Source organism: Felis catus, chromosome B1 (assembly GCF_018350175.1).
Source record: "Felis catus isolate Fca126 chromosome B1, F.catus_Fca126_mat1.0, whole genome shotgun sequence".
In the NCBI taxonomy this organism is placed as follows: Eukaryota; Metazoa; Chordata; class Mammalia; order Carnivora; family Felidae; genus Felis; species Felis catus.
This window is the reverse complement of record NC_058371.1, coordinates 6,270,387-6,284,811: the sequence shown is the minus strand read 5'-3', so window position 1 is coordinate 6,284,811 and position 14,425 is coordinate 6,270,387. Positions and strand designations below refer to the sequence as shown.

General features: G+C 42.3%; 1 protein-coding gene across 7 annotated transcripts in view; it reads right to left on the bottom strand.

Moving 5' to 3' along the window:
* The window catches only part of MCPH1 (microcephalin 1), a 271,189-nt gene that overhangs the window by 153,999 nt on the left and 102,765 nt on the right, over window positions 1-14,425 (bottom strand). For all 7 annotated transcript variants that reach the window (XM_045055128.1, XM_045055125.1, XM_045055126.1 and 4 more), the window contains 2 exon segments: window positions 13,902-13,939; window positions 11,431-11,593 (listed from right to left, as the gene is read on the bottom strand). In XM_045055128.1, coding sequence (XP_044911063.1) covers window positions 11,431-11,593; window positions 13,902-13,939 — 201 coding nt within the window.

The following is a 14,425-nucleotide window of genomic DNA, read 5'->3' as shown; positions in this document are numbered from 1 at the left end:
ATGAGAACAGTTTCACTGGGCGTCAGAAAAGACAACTGGGGAACTCAACAGAAAGTTGCAGAAGTGAGATAAAGATGCACCTGTAAGAACAGCTGAAATCTGTTTCTAAAAATGAGCTTGGAATTTGTGACGCAACTCGGTATCAACCATAGTGGAAGTCCTACAGTCTTCAATGGTAAGGCAAGAAAGAGATTACTTGAGGTTTAGAGAAATTAAGAACTGGCATGAGATGTGCCAAGTTAAACAAACACAGTGTGGTCCCTGATGGCCATCATTTTGAAAGGGATGGGCAGCGATGTATCAAACAAAGCTGAATCTCTTGATTTGCTGATTCTCAGCCTCATCCATTTAAACTGTTTGCCAAATATGGCACCTTTTCCTTTAACAGACATAACCTCAATCTAGTTTCTTCCTTCCTGCTACACCAATAGGTTCAGGTGCTCCACAAGCACACTCCCAACTCGCTGTGATAAAATCAAATTGTCAAGCGCCGGAAATATCATCTTTCAGCTGGCCACCTCCCAGAGCTTTCATCATATTTCATGTTGCCCCATCCAGCTACCAGGACCTATGTCTCTGATCCACTTGCAACAAGAGATCTAGAAATAGTTGTGCCATTTCCAGCTCTTTACTTACTGTTCAACCTCCTCATCATTGCACTTGCTGTTGCCAAGGCTCCTGAGAGCAACCATCTGCTCAAGTCCAATGGCTGGTCCTCTGCCTTCACAGTATTGGCCTTACAGCATTTGTGTGTGTGGTCAAATACACTCTCCTTCCCGAGACAGTTCCTCCTCTACCTGAGCATCACACTCTCCTCAGGGCCACCTGATGTTTCTCAGTCTCCCTTGCTTGCTTGTCCTCCTCTTTCTCAACTGTTAAATGTTGGCACAGCCTGGGGCTCAGTGTTAAACTCACTTCTCTCCTCACTATACACTCACTCCCTAGATACCATGGCTTTTGTTCCATCTATGCACTAATGGCTCCCAAAGGAATATGTATAGTACTAACCTTTACCCTGAAAACACACACACACACACACACACACACACACACACACACACCCCCCTATGTGATATTGTGTGATATCTCTACTTGAATGCCTAATAGGAATCTCACACTCAATATGTACACATCAGAATTTCTTATTATACCCCAAACCTCAAACATTTTTCTCCCCCAATATTTCCTGCCTCAGTAAATGGCACCACTATCTACCCTCAGAGGCTCGGGTAAAAAATTTAGGTAGGAGCCATCGTGACTTCTCTAGTCCCACATACTATGTATTATCAAATCCTGTTAGATCTTCCTAAAAAGTACACCAGTCTGATAGCTTCTCTGCATTATGCTGGTCATGGCCAGCATATCTGATCAAAACTGCCTCCTTCTGGTCACTCTGCTTACTGTTACCTTTCTGCAATCCATTCCTTACATAGAAGCGAGACAGACAAAAGCCTGTCACTCTCTAGTTAAAATACTCCAAACACCCGATCATGACCTCCAGAGCCATGCTCTGGTCCCTGAAAGCCTCTCCAAATACCTCTCCTTCTTCTCCTCACTCAAAATGCCTCACGGCTTTCTCTTCCACACAAAGTCTCAGCTTCAGGACCTGTGCACTTGCTTTCGTGTGTCAGGTGTATTAATTAGGATCTGTCTAGCACTTTATAACATTAAAGAATGAATTGTTAACATAAAGCTATGAATTCCAGAAAATGGCAAAGGAACCTCACTCATACTATAGTCAATGGCTGTGTCCAGAGTGACTTCACACACTTCTTGCTCTCAAAAAGAACTCTCCTTTAAACTGTGATCATCACGGTCCTGTTCACAAACCTTCTCAGATATTCTCATGAAACGCAACACCAAAGCCCTCGATTTTCCAGGGCAATCACCTTTTCTCACCTGTCCTCAATCATGGGATTATGGAACTAGGAAAGCACTATGCCTCCAATGCGGGGAAAAAAAGCACACCTGAGGAATTGCCAGGATGAACCAAAGGGATGGCAGACAGGGTGGGGGATGTGAACAGGACCACCTATGCCCTGGGGTGTCAAGGGTCGGTTCCGCTGCATCTCATGTGAGGCTCTGCAGAGCAAGAGTGCGGGCAGTTTTCAGGAACTACTTCAGTGAAAGGAGCGAAACACCACAGTCTCTCCACAAACAGAATCCATTGTGTGAATAATGAGAGGTCATAACGCAGGTGCACTTTGACATGACTACTTACAGCCACTGCTTTGGACGATGCCTTGAGGAAGACTGTTTCAAAGATCCACATTCAAGTCAGACAAGTGTTTTTTTTTTTTTCCTCCTAGTGTCTCCATCACTAAACACAAACAGGGTCCTTCTCTGTTGCAAAAACATTCTCTAAGAACCCAGTGAAACAGTGGATATGAAAATGTTTTTTAAAGTGTAAGTACTTTACCAAGCTATAATCTGTGGCACAGTAAAGAGAACTTTGGAATCAGGCCAATGAGGGATCAAAGAACCAAGCTGTAGACCTTAGTCAGCTTAGTATTATAAGTGCCTAGCACATGGTTGTAGCCAATAAATGTTAGAGAGAACTTAAGAAAACAGCTCAAAAACCCTAGTGACAAATGTGGTACACCAAGTTCATTCTGTCTAAACCTTATTCTTAGAATGTGCTCAGAAATTAAGGTAGAACAAAAAGAGAGAGAGAGAGAGAGAGAATGGTTTTCAAGATGATTCTTTTTAAATAGTCTTGAGAAGGCAACGTAATGGACTAGAACACCAGTGACAATCCTACACTCAAGGCCCGATTCTACCACTGGTGATAACACCAGGAGAGCAACTCAGCTTCCTCTTGGCAAACAAGAGGCCCAGACTGGGTGAACCACGGGCTGCATTCTGATTCTGACCTTCGATTCTATGTTTGCACCAATTAACTCAGACGCACCGCTTACTGAATCCAGCGCGAGGAAGCCAACACTGAATCACATTGTTTCAAGAAAATCAACTCATTATGACATCATCTTTTGATTTATGAAACACTGATTATAAAGTGTTTTTTGTTCTTTTGTTAATAGTTAAACTGTCCTGAAATCTGGCTGTAGAACTGACCGAAGCTCTTATTTGCATTTACAACTGATCTGGCTTTAAAACTCTGCCATCAAGTCTTGTTCATAAGCTGTTCGGAACCAACCTGTTTTGACCTGAATACAGGCTGAATGACTCCTCAAGTCCTATGCCGTGTCTTGGAAAAGGAGATGGGGCTAAATGCATTGGGAGCCGGAAGGAAGAAGCCTTGTTCACAGGGTCTCCCAATGCCTTTCACTGAACATGAAGAGTTACAGCTAAGTCAGGGGAAAAGGGTGGAAACACCAAATACATGAGAGGCAGAAGACAGGGTCTCTAAAGAATTCACACAGCACTGTGCTTAAACACAACATGACAAAAAAGCTTTGGTCTACAGGGATACTTTGGTCAAATCAATTTCTTTATTTTTCTGTTGTGTTACTTCCTGTCTCCCACGAATAGGAAACAGAGCAACTCCTGACACGGTTTTCTATTTCTCTGTATCTGCCAGACAATTCAGTCACGAAGCAGGAAAAGCACAAGTTATTCTCTTTGCTGAAAACAGCGGGCCGAACAATGGGAGTTCTAACCGCTGTAAACACGTAGAAATTGCCAACACGGGCTTCAAAAAAAAAAATTTTTTTTTAAATAAAAAATTCAAACTGAAGTTTGTTATAAAATGACCTTTTTTTTTTTTTATATGACTAACTGGGCCACATACAACCATCTAATTTTAAAGAACTGCTAGAATGCTCCTTTACAAGCAATTTCCAGAGAATACCACACAAACCCTAAAATAAAAACATTCTCAGTAATGTTTTTCTTGGAGGCAAGCTTATACAGCTAGCCAAAAAGAATATTTTAAGAATCCCCCAAATTGCATTGGGGACAAGGAAAAAAGGAGGGGGACCACAGAGAGAAAGAGACAGAGACAGAGACAGAGAGAGTCATTCCTTTACACAAAGACAATGTGGTCCTTGAAGTATATCATATGGATGCTTCAAATCTTGATCCTAAAAGAAACCTGAGATATGGAATTCACATCTCAAGTCATACACAAGTTGCAGATGAACATTATACTGTGTACTGAGCTTTAGAAATTATGTGGGCTGGCTTTACTAATGACAATGGAGGCTATCCTCTCTCAAAAAAATTGATCATGCATGAGTTTGAGCCCCATGTTGGGTGTAGAGATTACTTAAAAAAAAAGTTTATGTTTGTGCAACTGCAGTTTTTAATATATATTTTTAAATGTTTATTTTTGAGAAAGAGAGAGAGAGAGCACAAGTTGGGGAGGGAGAGGGAGACACAGAATCTGAAGAAAGCTCCGGGCTCCAAGCTGCTGACACAGAGTCTGACACGGGGCTCGAACCCACAAACCATGAGATCGTGACCTGAGCTGAAGTCAGATGCTCAACTGACTGAGCCACCCAGGCGCCTGTGTGTGACTGCAGTTTTTAGGAAATTAAAGGAGGGAGGCCATGGAAGAAGTCACTATCTTTGTCTTATTTAAGTGACATAAACAGGGAAAGAGATTCGGTTCATTTCTAAACTTTTTTTTTTCCCTTAAGAGTGCAAGTCAGCAAGAACCCATTAAAATCAATAAACACGCAAGGCCAGCTAGACGAAACATTTCCCAGTCATCCCCGGTGTGGCACGAATACACAAACAGGCATTTTACTTTCAGCCACAGCCGATCTGGTCCTTCTCAATTTCTTAGGAATTGGTTCTTCTCACAAGTAAGGAAGTGTTTAGGCATCACTGGCAAAGCAATGTCTGTCGCTGTTTTCTTAGAAAGATACGAATGCCAGAACTATCACTCTTAAAATGTGAAAGTGATCCCTTTCAGCAATTGTGCCCTGATGGTTCTGGAGAAGGCCAAAGTATATACGAAAATCAGTACTACGGTGGCTTTGACATAAGTGGAGTTTCCAATTATACTGAAATACCTCTGGATATGCAAGGGTGCCCTTCTCAGGTCCCTCAAACTCCTACGTGCCTGTGGTGCTCAGGAGCCTTCACGGATGTTCCTGGGTGCTAACGAGGACGGGCTGGACTGTCCATGGCAAAGATACCACTGGACCAGAGAAAAAGTATCTTTTTAAATTGTAGGGTTAATGCAGTCTTTCTGTGCACGAAACCCATGACACAGATAGTAACTGATCCCGGTAGCTCTTTGTGGGAATTGGAGACACTGTCACTTCTGTTCTAAGGCTGGCATTTGTCAGGTTCTCACTTTCTGCCAGTCGCTGCCGTGAGCACTGTATGCATTTAACTCCCAGCGCTCACATAATCCTGTGGGGGACGTGCTGTACGTGGCTCCATCTCGCACACCGGTAAGTGCGGCTTGGTGAGAAGGACTTCTGTTCCCAGCACCCGGGCAGGTCAACCAGGTCTATTCCAGCTTTGTGCGGGGATGGGGGCTCAACTTTCGGTTGGTGAAATCACCAGATTTGAGGCTGGCCACGTAGCCTGGTGTCGAACTTTCCCGTAGTCAATTATCTTCCTCTTGTTTCATGTTATCATCCTACGAACTGTGAAAACATCAGAGGCCTGGATCTTGTGTTACAGTCTTGTGAGTCTTCTATTTCAAAATAATCTTAATGTAAATGTACTGCCAATTGGGACATTGTAAATGATGGTAATACTATAATGGAAATACTTGGGGACCTCCAAAGAGAACGCATATGTATGTGTTTACCTATGTGTGCGGATGTGTATTTTCACTGTAGGTATTTAAACAGTGAATCAACTTGCATAGGTATTCTCTCTGAATAACTATTTGTTGATTTTGGTCTTCCCAGCAGAAGGTAATATAAAATATATGAAACTGTCAGAAGTCATACCTTATAGAAGTAACAGTGGCTTGATCAGTAGCTTAGTATGGGAAAAGTAACAGTAAATGTTCAGGTCGCTGCTTCATCACTATTTAAAATCACTATACTGGTATATACAGTGTGTTAGTTAAAAATATTAACTGGGGGCGCCTGGGTGGCTCAGGCGGTTAAGTGTCCAACTTCAGCTCAGGTCATGATCTTGTGGTTCATGAGTTTGAGCCCCACATCGGGCTCCGTGCTGACAGCTCAGAGCCTGGAGCCTGCTTCGCATTCTGTGTCTCCCTCTCTCTCTGCCTCTCCCCGGCTCGTGCTCTGTCTCTCAAAAATAAATAAACATGAAAAAAATCAAAAAAAAAATTAAGTGAATGCTTTCATGCACTACTTTGCAAGCTTTAAAACTCAGAGGAAGGCTCTCAGGGTTCAGTACTGTTACAGTTCTGTCTCCGTCCTGCCTTTGTTCTTGTCTTGGAAGTCCACATAGCTGGCCCTCCCTCTTCAGGTTAACCTAGCTCCCTGCCAGCATCACCCAGTAAGCATGAAGGAACATGGACAGCTTCAAAATAGTCAGAGACCCAAGGTGAACTATTTTATTCTTTATTGTTTTCTTAATTTCTCAACTGTCTTTCTTCTTGTTTATAATCAACAAAGCCACCTCTGGAGACAAGAAGTCCTAAAGGAATGCATTGGCAGAACTGGTTCCTTCGGGATGCTCTAAGGGAGAATGTGGTCCAAGAGTCCCTTGGCTGCTGGAAATCCTTGGCATTCCTTGGCTTGTAGAGACATCACTCTAAGCTCTGCCTCTTCACATGGCCATTTACCCTCTCCATCTTTCTAAGCTTTCTTAAAGCTTATCCTTACAGAATTCAAACCAATTAAAAGTCAGCAACCTGAGGTACAATGAAGCGTGGAATATGGTGCTTCAGGAATTAATGCATTTGTACTTATGGCAGAATGTACTTGTACTTGATTGCAGAATGATGCCCTCCCCAAAGCTGTCTACAGCTGAGCCTCCAAATCTGATAATATGTTACCTTCCATGGTGAAAGGGACGTTACAGATGCAATGACGTTAGGGATCTTGAGATGGGGAGCTATCCTGGAGTATCCAGGTTGGCCCCATGAGACCATAAGAGTCCTTATAAGTCAAAGATAGAGGCAAGAAGTCAGAGGAGGTGTGACAACAGAAACAGAAGTCAGAAGGATGTGACTGCTGGAAGGGGCCACAAGCCAAGGAATGCATGTAGCCTTTAAAACTGGAAAATGCAGGTAACAAGTCTCTCCCCTATAGATTCCAGAGAGAATGAGGCACTGACAACACCTTGGCTTGAGTCCAGTGAAACCTATTTTGGACTTACAACCTCCAAAACCATAAGAGAATAAATCTGTGCTGTTTTTAAGCCAATACAATTCTGGTAAATGGCCACAGCAGCCATAGGAAACTAATGCAGTACCATGGACCCTTTAGAAGAAGAAATTACTCAAGGTGGTGCCGCCTTATGCATATTTAAGAGAATTGCTTCCGGCCTGGCTGGTTGACCATCTGGCAAGGGTCCATGGGTGACTTGTGTACTCTTGGTGCTACCAGCACTTGGAATGCAATCAGTGGGAGCCAGAGGGAGCAGAGGCCGTTGCATCAAACTAGCAGGGTTCCTCTTGCCAGATTCATAGTTCAGGTGACTCCCGGTATGGGATGGCATGTGCCACCTTGGCTGTGTCTTGTCTTGGCACTGGCTTCTCTCACAGGCTTCATGACGCCTCTCTTGGTACACAAGATGAAAGGGAACCCCATGGTAATAGGTTCCTCTTAAATCACAAAGGATCTTTGTTAAACCATCAAGTCCCCTCACGACCTGCAGCCTATCCCTGAACCCCAACCTCCTAGTATTGTCCAAATCAGAGAGTGTCTTGCCACCCAGTCTAAGCTGTGGTTTTTTCTCACTGGGATACTAAGGCAACAATCTGCCGGCATATACTCTGATGCTATTCTTTCTTCCCCACGGTAAGTTCTCCACACAGCAGCCACCACCCTTTGAACAACACAGGTCATAGCATCTCACTCCCTGGACATAAACTTTCTGATAGCTCATCATGACACAAGGAATATAACCCAAGGACTTCACCACGGCCAAGGTGTCTTCACCATCTGGCTCTCTTGTCTCATCTACCACTTCTCCTCTTGGTGAACCTCAACACACTGTTCCTGCCTTTGAGATTCTGCCCCATTGTAGCAGTCAGCACTTCACAGGCTAGATCTGGAGGGCTGACTTTTAGGAGCTGCCTGGAAACGCCAACAGCTCGACACCTGGAGGCCTGGGGTCCTGTGGGAGAAGCGGGTACGTCTGGTGGAGGCGTACCTCAGGGCAGCCCCACTGAGGAGACCATCCTACCCTGAGGCCAGCTGGTTCACCAGAAGGCAGCCCACAAGGCAAGAGATTCACCCACGTTGTGGCAGGCATCACTGCTGTCTTTTATTACTGAGCAGTATTCCACAATATGGAAGGATGGTTTGCTTATCCATATTCACCCACTGAGGGACATCAGTGCTGTTGCCAGGTTTTCGTGATTATGAGCAAAGCTGTTACAAATCTTCAGGTACAGATTCTTGTGTGAGCATGAGCTTTCATTTCCCTAAGGCAAACACCTCAGAGCCGGGTTGCTGAGTGACATGGTGAATATACATTGAACTTCATGTAAAACGTCCCAACCATTTTCCAGAATAGCCATACCACCTTCCACCCTCACCAGCAGTGTACAAGGGCTCAGGTGCTCTGCATCTTTGCTGGAGGATCTGTTGACATATTCTATTATTTAGCCGTTTTATTAAACGTGTGCCGGTACCTCACTGTGGCTGCAAATTTTATTTCTCTAATGATATTGAGCATCTTTTCACCTTTGTATCTTTGGTAGAGTGTTCAAATAATGCTTATGGGATGCACCTGGGTGGTTCAGTCAGTTAAACACATGACTCTTGGTTTTGGCTCAGGTCATGATCTCATGGGTTCATGATATCGAGCCAAGTGTCAGGCTATGCACTGACAGCTTGGAGCTTGCTTGGGGGCTTCTCTCCATCTCTCTGCCCCTCTTCAACTTGTGTGCACTCTCTTTCAAAATAAATACATAAAAGATTGTTTTGAAAATGCCTTTGGCTATTTTTTTGTTTGGGTTGTTTCTTATTTTTGAGATTTGAGAGTTCTTTATACAGTTTCAATTCTTTTACCAGGTGATACATGGAAATGTTTTATTTTTTTATTTTTTTTAATTTTTTTTTAACGTTTATTTATTTTTGAGACAGAGAGAGACAGAGCATGAATGAGGGAGGGTCAGAGAGAGAGAGAAAGAGAGGGAGACACAGAATCCGAAACAGGCTCCAGGCTCTGAGCTGTCAGCACAGAGCCCGACGCGGGGCTCGAACTCACAGACCGTGAGATCATGACCTGAGCCGAAGTCGGAGGCTTAACCGACTGAGCCACCCAGGCGCCCCTGGAAATGTTTTATATTGGGTTCCTCATAATGTTCTTCACAGAGTATAAATTTTTACATTTGATGAAGTGTCATTTATCACTTTTCCTTTTACACATCATGCTTCTCATGTTGCATCTGAGAACTCTCCACCTAAATCTGGGTCATGAAGATTTTTATCCTGATTCTAAACTATACATGTGTATACATAAATAATCAATTTGTCTCTATTTTCAAAGAATTATTCTGAGATTTGATTGGGAATGTGTTGAATCTGTAAACTGTTTTGGGGAAGAACGACATTTTAACTACACTGAGTCTTCCAATCCATGAACATAGTATGTCTCTCCCTTTGTTAGTTCATAGATTGTTTTAAACCCGTGTTTTATAGTTTTAAGCATACAGACCCTGCAGATATTTTTATGTTAGATTACACTTAAGTATTTCAATGTTGACCCTGTATGATTACATCTTTGTATCCTGGTAATATGTTCTAAGAGTTTTTTTGTAGATTTCTTGGGATTGTCTACATGGACAATCACGGTGTCTACAAACAGACACAGTGCCATTTCTTCCACTCTAACCTAAATGTATTTTATTTGATTTTCTTACCTGATTGCACCTGTACTTCATTCATTCACTCATGTGACCAAGTGGCCCAGTTCTGCCTGAGCACTGGAAGTTCACCAAATAACACATTCGACTTCTTGCCTTTCTAACGTGTAGTGGTTAATCCCACATATAGTAACCATATGTTAAATTTGCATCTGGCTCTGTTTCTATGTATTATTAGGGGGAGAATATTGGCAGTACATTGAGCATAAACATGGAGGCAGCTAGGGAGTTGGTCTTTACGCATGGCAACAGTAAATGCTGATTCTCATGTCTGACTTCTCTGCTCAGAGTCCCAGAAGAATAGGTCGGGTACAGAATCAGGCATAGATGTATATCCTCACAAATGATAAAGAACATTTTTTCCTCTGAGACATGAGGGAAGGAAGAGCTAGCTGATAAAGATACAGAAACACTGTGAATTGACGAAAAGAAGGCAGGGTATTCATTCATGGAAGCTGGAGTTATAAATGATATTTCTTACAAATAAATGTGGATCAGTACAAACACATAATGAAGTATGGTAGTCACCAACTGTCACCAATGAAAATCGTACTTTTGTGTTGGGGGGATAGAATTTCAAACTTTTCCACTTCATGACTTTAAGCGCTAATGTCACAAACATCTTGGACCAGAAAGCTGCAGGGTTAAGTCATGACCCCGGAAAAAGACCAGAGCCGTTCTTAAAAATCCATCTGTAGCTTGTTTGTGTATTATAATTCTACCGGTTTAAATTAACACAGTATTAATATGATACGTTGTTAGGGAGAAGAGGAAGGAGGGTGGATATGTAGCAGATGCAATATAGTAGTAACACAAGTCACAAATGACTGTACTCTCATCAGACGTCAGTGCTTTGGAGTGACCATAGGTTGAGGACCAAAGTAAAAATAGAAAGAGAACAAACAATCTCAATTTCTATGAATAAAGAAAACAATGATTAAAAAAACAATCTACCTTCAATGCACAGAAATAAGGGCAAGTAATGTTACAGATAGATATGCGTAAGATAAAACATATCCAAATGGGATTAAATGAACATGTTTCATCCTAAGTAAATCCATCTGTAAAAACAATCACTGAATTCTTTTGGCTTTTTAAACCATCACTAACATAGGTCACATTATTTCTTGGTCAAACACAGAAGAAAGTTCATTTGACTGTGAGAACACGCATTTTGTGTTTTCATTCCAAGCCTGTTCTAATCTTATTTCTGCCAGTGGCTGAGGTCTGTATCTGGACGGCCACTCTTCTGCTCTCGGTCCACACGCCTGCTGCCGCGCGATCAGCAGTGGCTGAAGGTGGAGACCCAAAGGGAGAGGGGGTTCAAGGACACAACAGGAACATGGTGTCTACTGCTCATAGGAAAGTGTGCAAATTAGCCAAGTGCAAATCTAGTGATCTAGTGTCACCGTCTTGGGGAGACTGCGTCTATCAAAACACCTTCTGTTGTAACATATGTACGTCCAACATTTGCTCACACAAATGCTTACCCACTCATAAGAGAGAACCCAGCAGCCACGGGCAATTCCCAGCAGCACATTCAGAGTGCGCAGAGGCTTGCCGGCGAGCACATGGGTAGTAGTTTCACACACTTCCTGGGCAAGTGAAAAGCCCTTCAATGTGTTCACAACCTGGATGACGATGTTCTGTGTTCTGTTAAACAGGAGGGAAAAAAAGAAAATCAACAAAATGACTAAGTTTCCTACATATGAACAATAAGGTGGTAAGACTGAATCGTAATTTCTAAGAACTAGAAAGCTAAAATTCTACACTGATCTCAGCCATGGAACTCCTGTGTTAAATTCTTTACGGTCAATGACTTAACATTTGGGGAAATTCAAAAACTTTAGCTCTCAACTACAACTATCTAGTTGAATAGCTGAGAAAACGGCCCCAAGATAGAAGCAGCTCCCCACCCACCCACCCCCGTGCCCAACGCCAGGGAAGCTGCCAGCATCACAGACCAGCCTCTGCTTTTCCTACCATACCACACTTCCTTCTCGGACAGATGCGAACCAATCCACGCACGGTCAGGACCGAACGTATCACTTGCTGATTTCATTCGATATTTAACATTTGTCTGAATTCACACATACAGTTTTTTTTTTTTTTTGTTCTAAGTATGAGGGAGAAAAGGGCCCTTCTTATGACATTATCAGATCAAATCTTAGGGCAAATTTGGCAGAGTCTCCTTATTGTTTCAGAGCCCATCATTGTTTGCCTTCTGGTCTGTCATTCCACGCGTGCCTCAAGCACCTTTAGAAAAATACATATTCTTCCCCTCTAATTTCCTCACCAAATTGCTCACCATTCTCCCTGTCTTTCCTTTATGACCACCTTTCTAAAGCCTTTGCTTGTGACACATTGCACTCCCCTATCCCTCCCAGCAAGTTTTGGAAATCCCCAGTGAAATACAAAGGACACGAAGGGCATTCTGAGCCACACTATGACGTACACAGTGAGTTAAGAGATAAATTTCTCTCGTCTCCAAAAGTTGTTATGAAGGAAAAGAGGCTGCTGTTGCACATGCTTGCACAGACCGCCTCTAACAGCACCCTGTCTACTCCAAGGTGCCTCTGAGTTTCTCTCTAGTCATCTCGAGGATGTCAACGCGCAAGACCCATTTCTTTACATGTGAAATGAAAGGGCTGAACCGTAGCACAGTTTAAATTCTCAGAGATCCCTAGGGCAAAAAACATGAATGGGTCAAGGCCCAGGCCCTATCACCACTTCAACCAGAGAATCTGTGCTTACTGGGACAAAGAAAACAAAAGCAATAAAGAAGTGAAACGGTCTAAATGATATGCTCCCCAGAACCCATCATTTCTGCATATTGATGATTTTCCTGATTCCGAGTCTGGTAGCTGCCAGCTCTTTGCTGGATGTGTTAATCAACAACAAGTGTCTCTTCGAGACACGGCTAATCAGTGTGGTATCAGAACGTCTAGGTTTTGCTCTTAGCTTCAGACACGAAGTATATGGGGGGGGGGGGGGGGGAGTAAAAAGAGAATATGGCCTGAATGAAAACTTTCATTTTCAAAACTTTGATTGAGAAAATGATTATTTACTAGTATGTTTTATCCTGGGAGCAAAACTACAGACTTTTAAAGATACTACACCTACCATTCTCAATTTTCACTCCCGTATTAGACTATGTAGAATGCTCAGTATACTTCATAAGAGATTAGCCAACATTGTTGACTGTGCTCTTTTTCCAGTAGCTAATGTAAGGTGTTTGAACAATCAGTCCTTTTAATTTCACATGCCATGGGTAGGAAAAGGACCCTGCAACAGAAAGTATTGCAAGAATACACTTTTTTGCAGGCAACTGTTCATTGAAATGTCCCAATATTTTGATGAATGTCTTCAAACCTTAAAACCTATGACTGATAAAAAAAACGAAAACAAAACAAAACCTATGGTTTTCCCCTTTAGACAGGAATTCAAAAATCTGCTACAAAGAATATGGTGCTATATTTTTGTTGGATGTGCTATATATTGTGTTACATGTTTAAGGAAGACGATAAGAGTGTGCCAACAAGCTATTAACTCTTTTCACAAAATGTGCAGATAGCGGCTTTAATATAGTGGTAGAGAGCTTCCCACCAAAGTGTTTCTTTAAGAACTGTGAGGGAGTCAGCGAGCGATGCTCCATTTACTGAACTTTCATGGGGTAAAAGTCATGGACACACAGAGCCCGTAGATATGAAGCAAGCAAGAAGAAAAGCAAAATACTGTAATACCTCTTAATGCTATCTAAACAACTCCAAAAGTCTTCACTGCTAAACTGTTCATAGTCTCTTATTTCCAGGGTTCTTCTTATGCCAATATCAATTATATAGAGTAAAAGCAACATAGTGCAATGCTACGAGCTGTGTTACAAGCACAGCATCACAGAATACGAAAGAAAAATCCAAAATTTTACATTGAGTAGAAAGTTATCAAAACAAGGAGTACTTACTCAGATGGCATGCTTGTCATGACTAATGTTCTTGTTGGCTAGAGATTTCAAAAGAGAAGGAACAAAAAACAGTCAGAAATGTAAAAAACATTTTTTCCCACAGAAATTTACTTTAATACATTTTTTGAAAAGTTACATCACTTAAAAATAAACATTTAAGCATATATCAAAAGAAAAAAACTTTATATTCCTGGAAAAAAAAAAACAGCACAAGAGATAGAAAGTCAGTTACTTATCCCCAAATCAATCCAAAATAATCCAGGGCATGAGGTAGAAAAGGAGAGGGGGAAAAAGGCTTCCCTCCAGAAGTCCATTCTACTAGTTAGCTGGCAGACCACCAAAGATGCCATCCTGCTTATAGACGTGCAAGGAGGGTGAGAGTAAGAAAGGCATTTTTTACAGGTCGAAGAGCCATTTTTCCTTGCCTAGGTGGTGCACACACAGTAACACTTATGTTCCTGTTGCGCTGGTCAATCAAATGCTTTAACCTCTTGCACAGAGAAGCTCAGATAAAAAGGCATCGC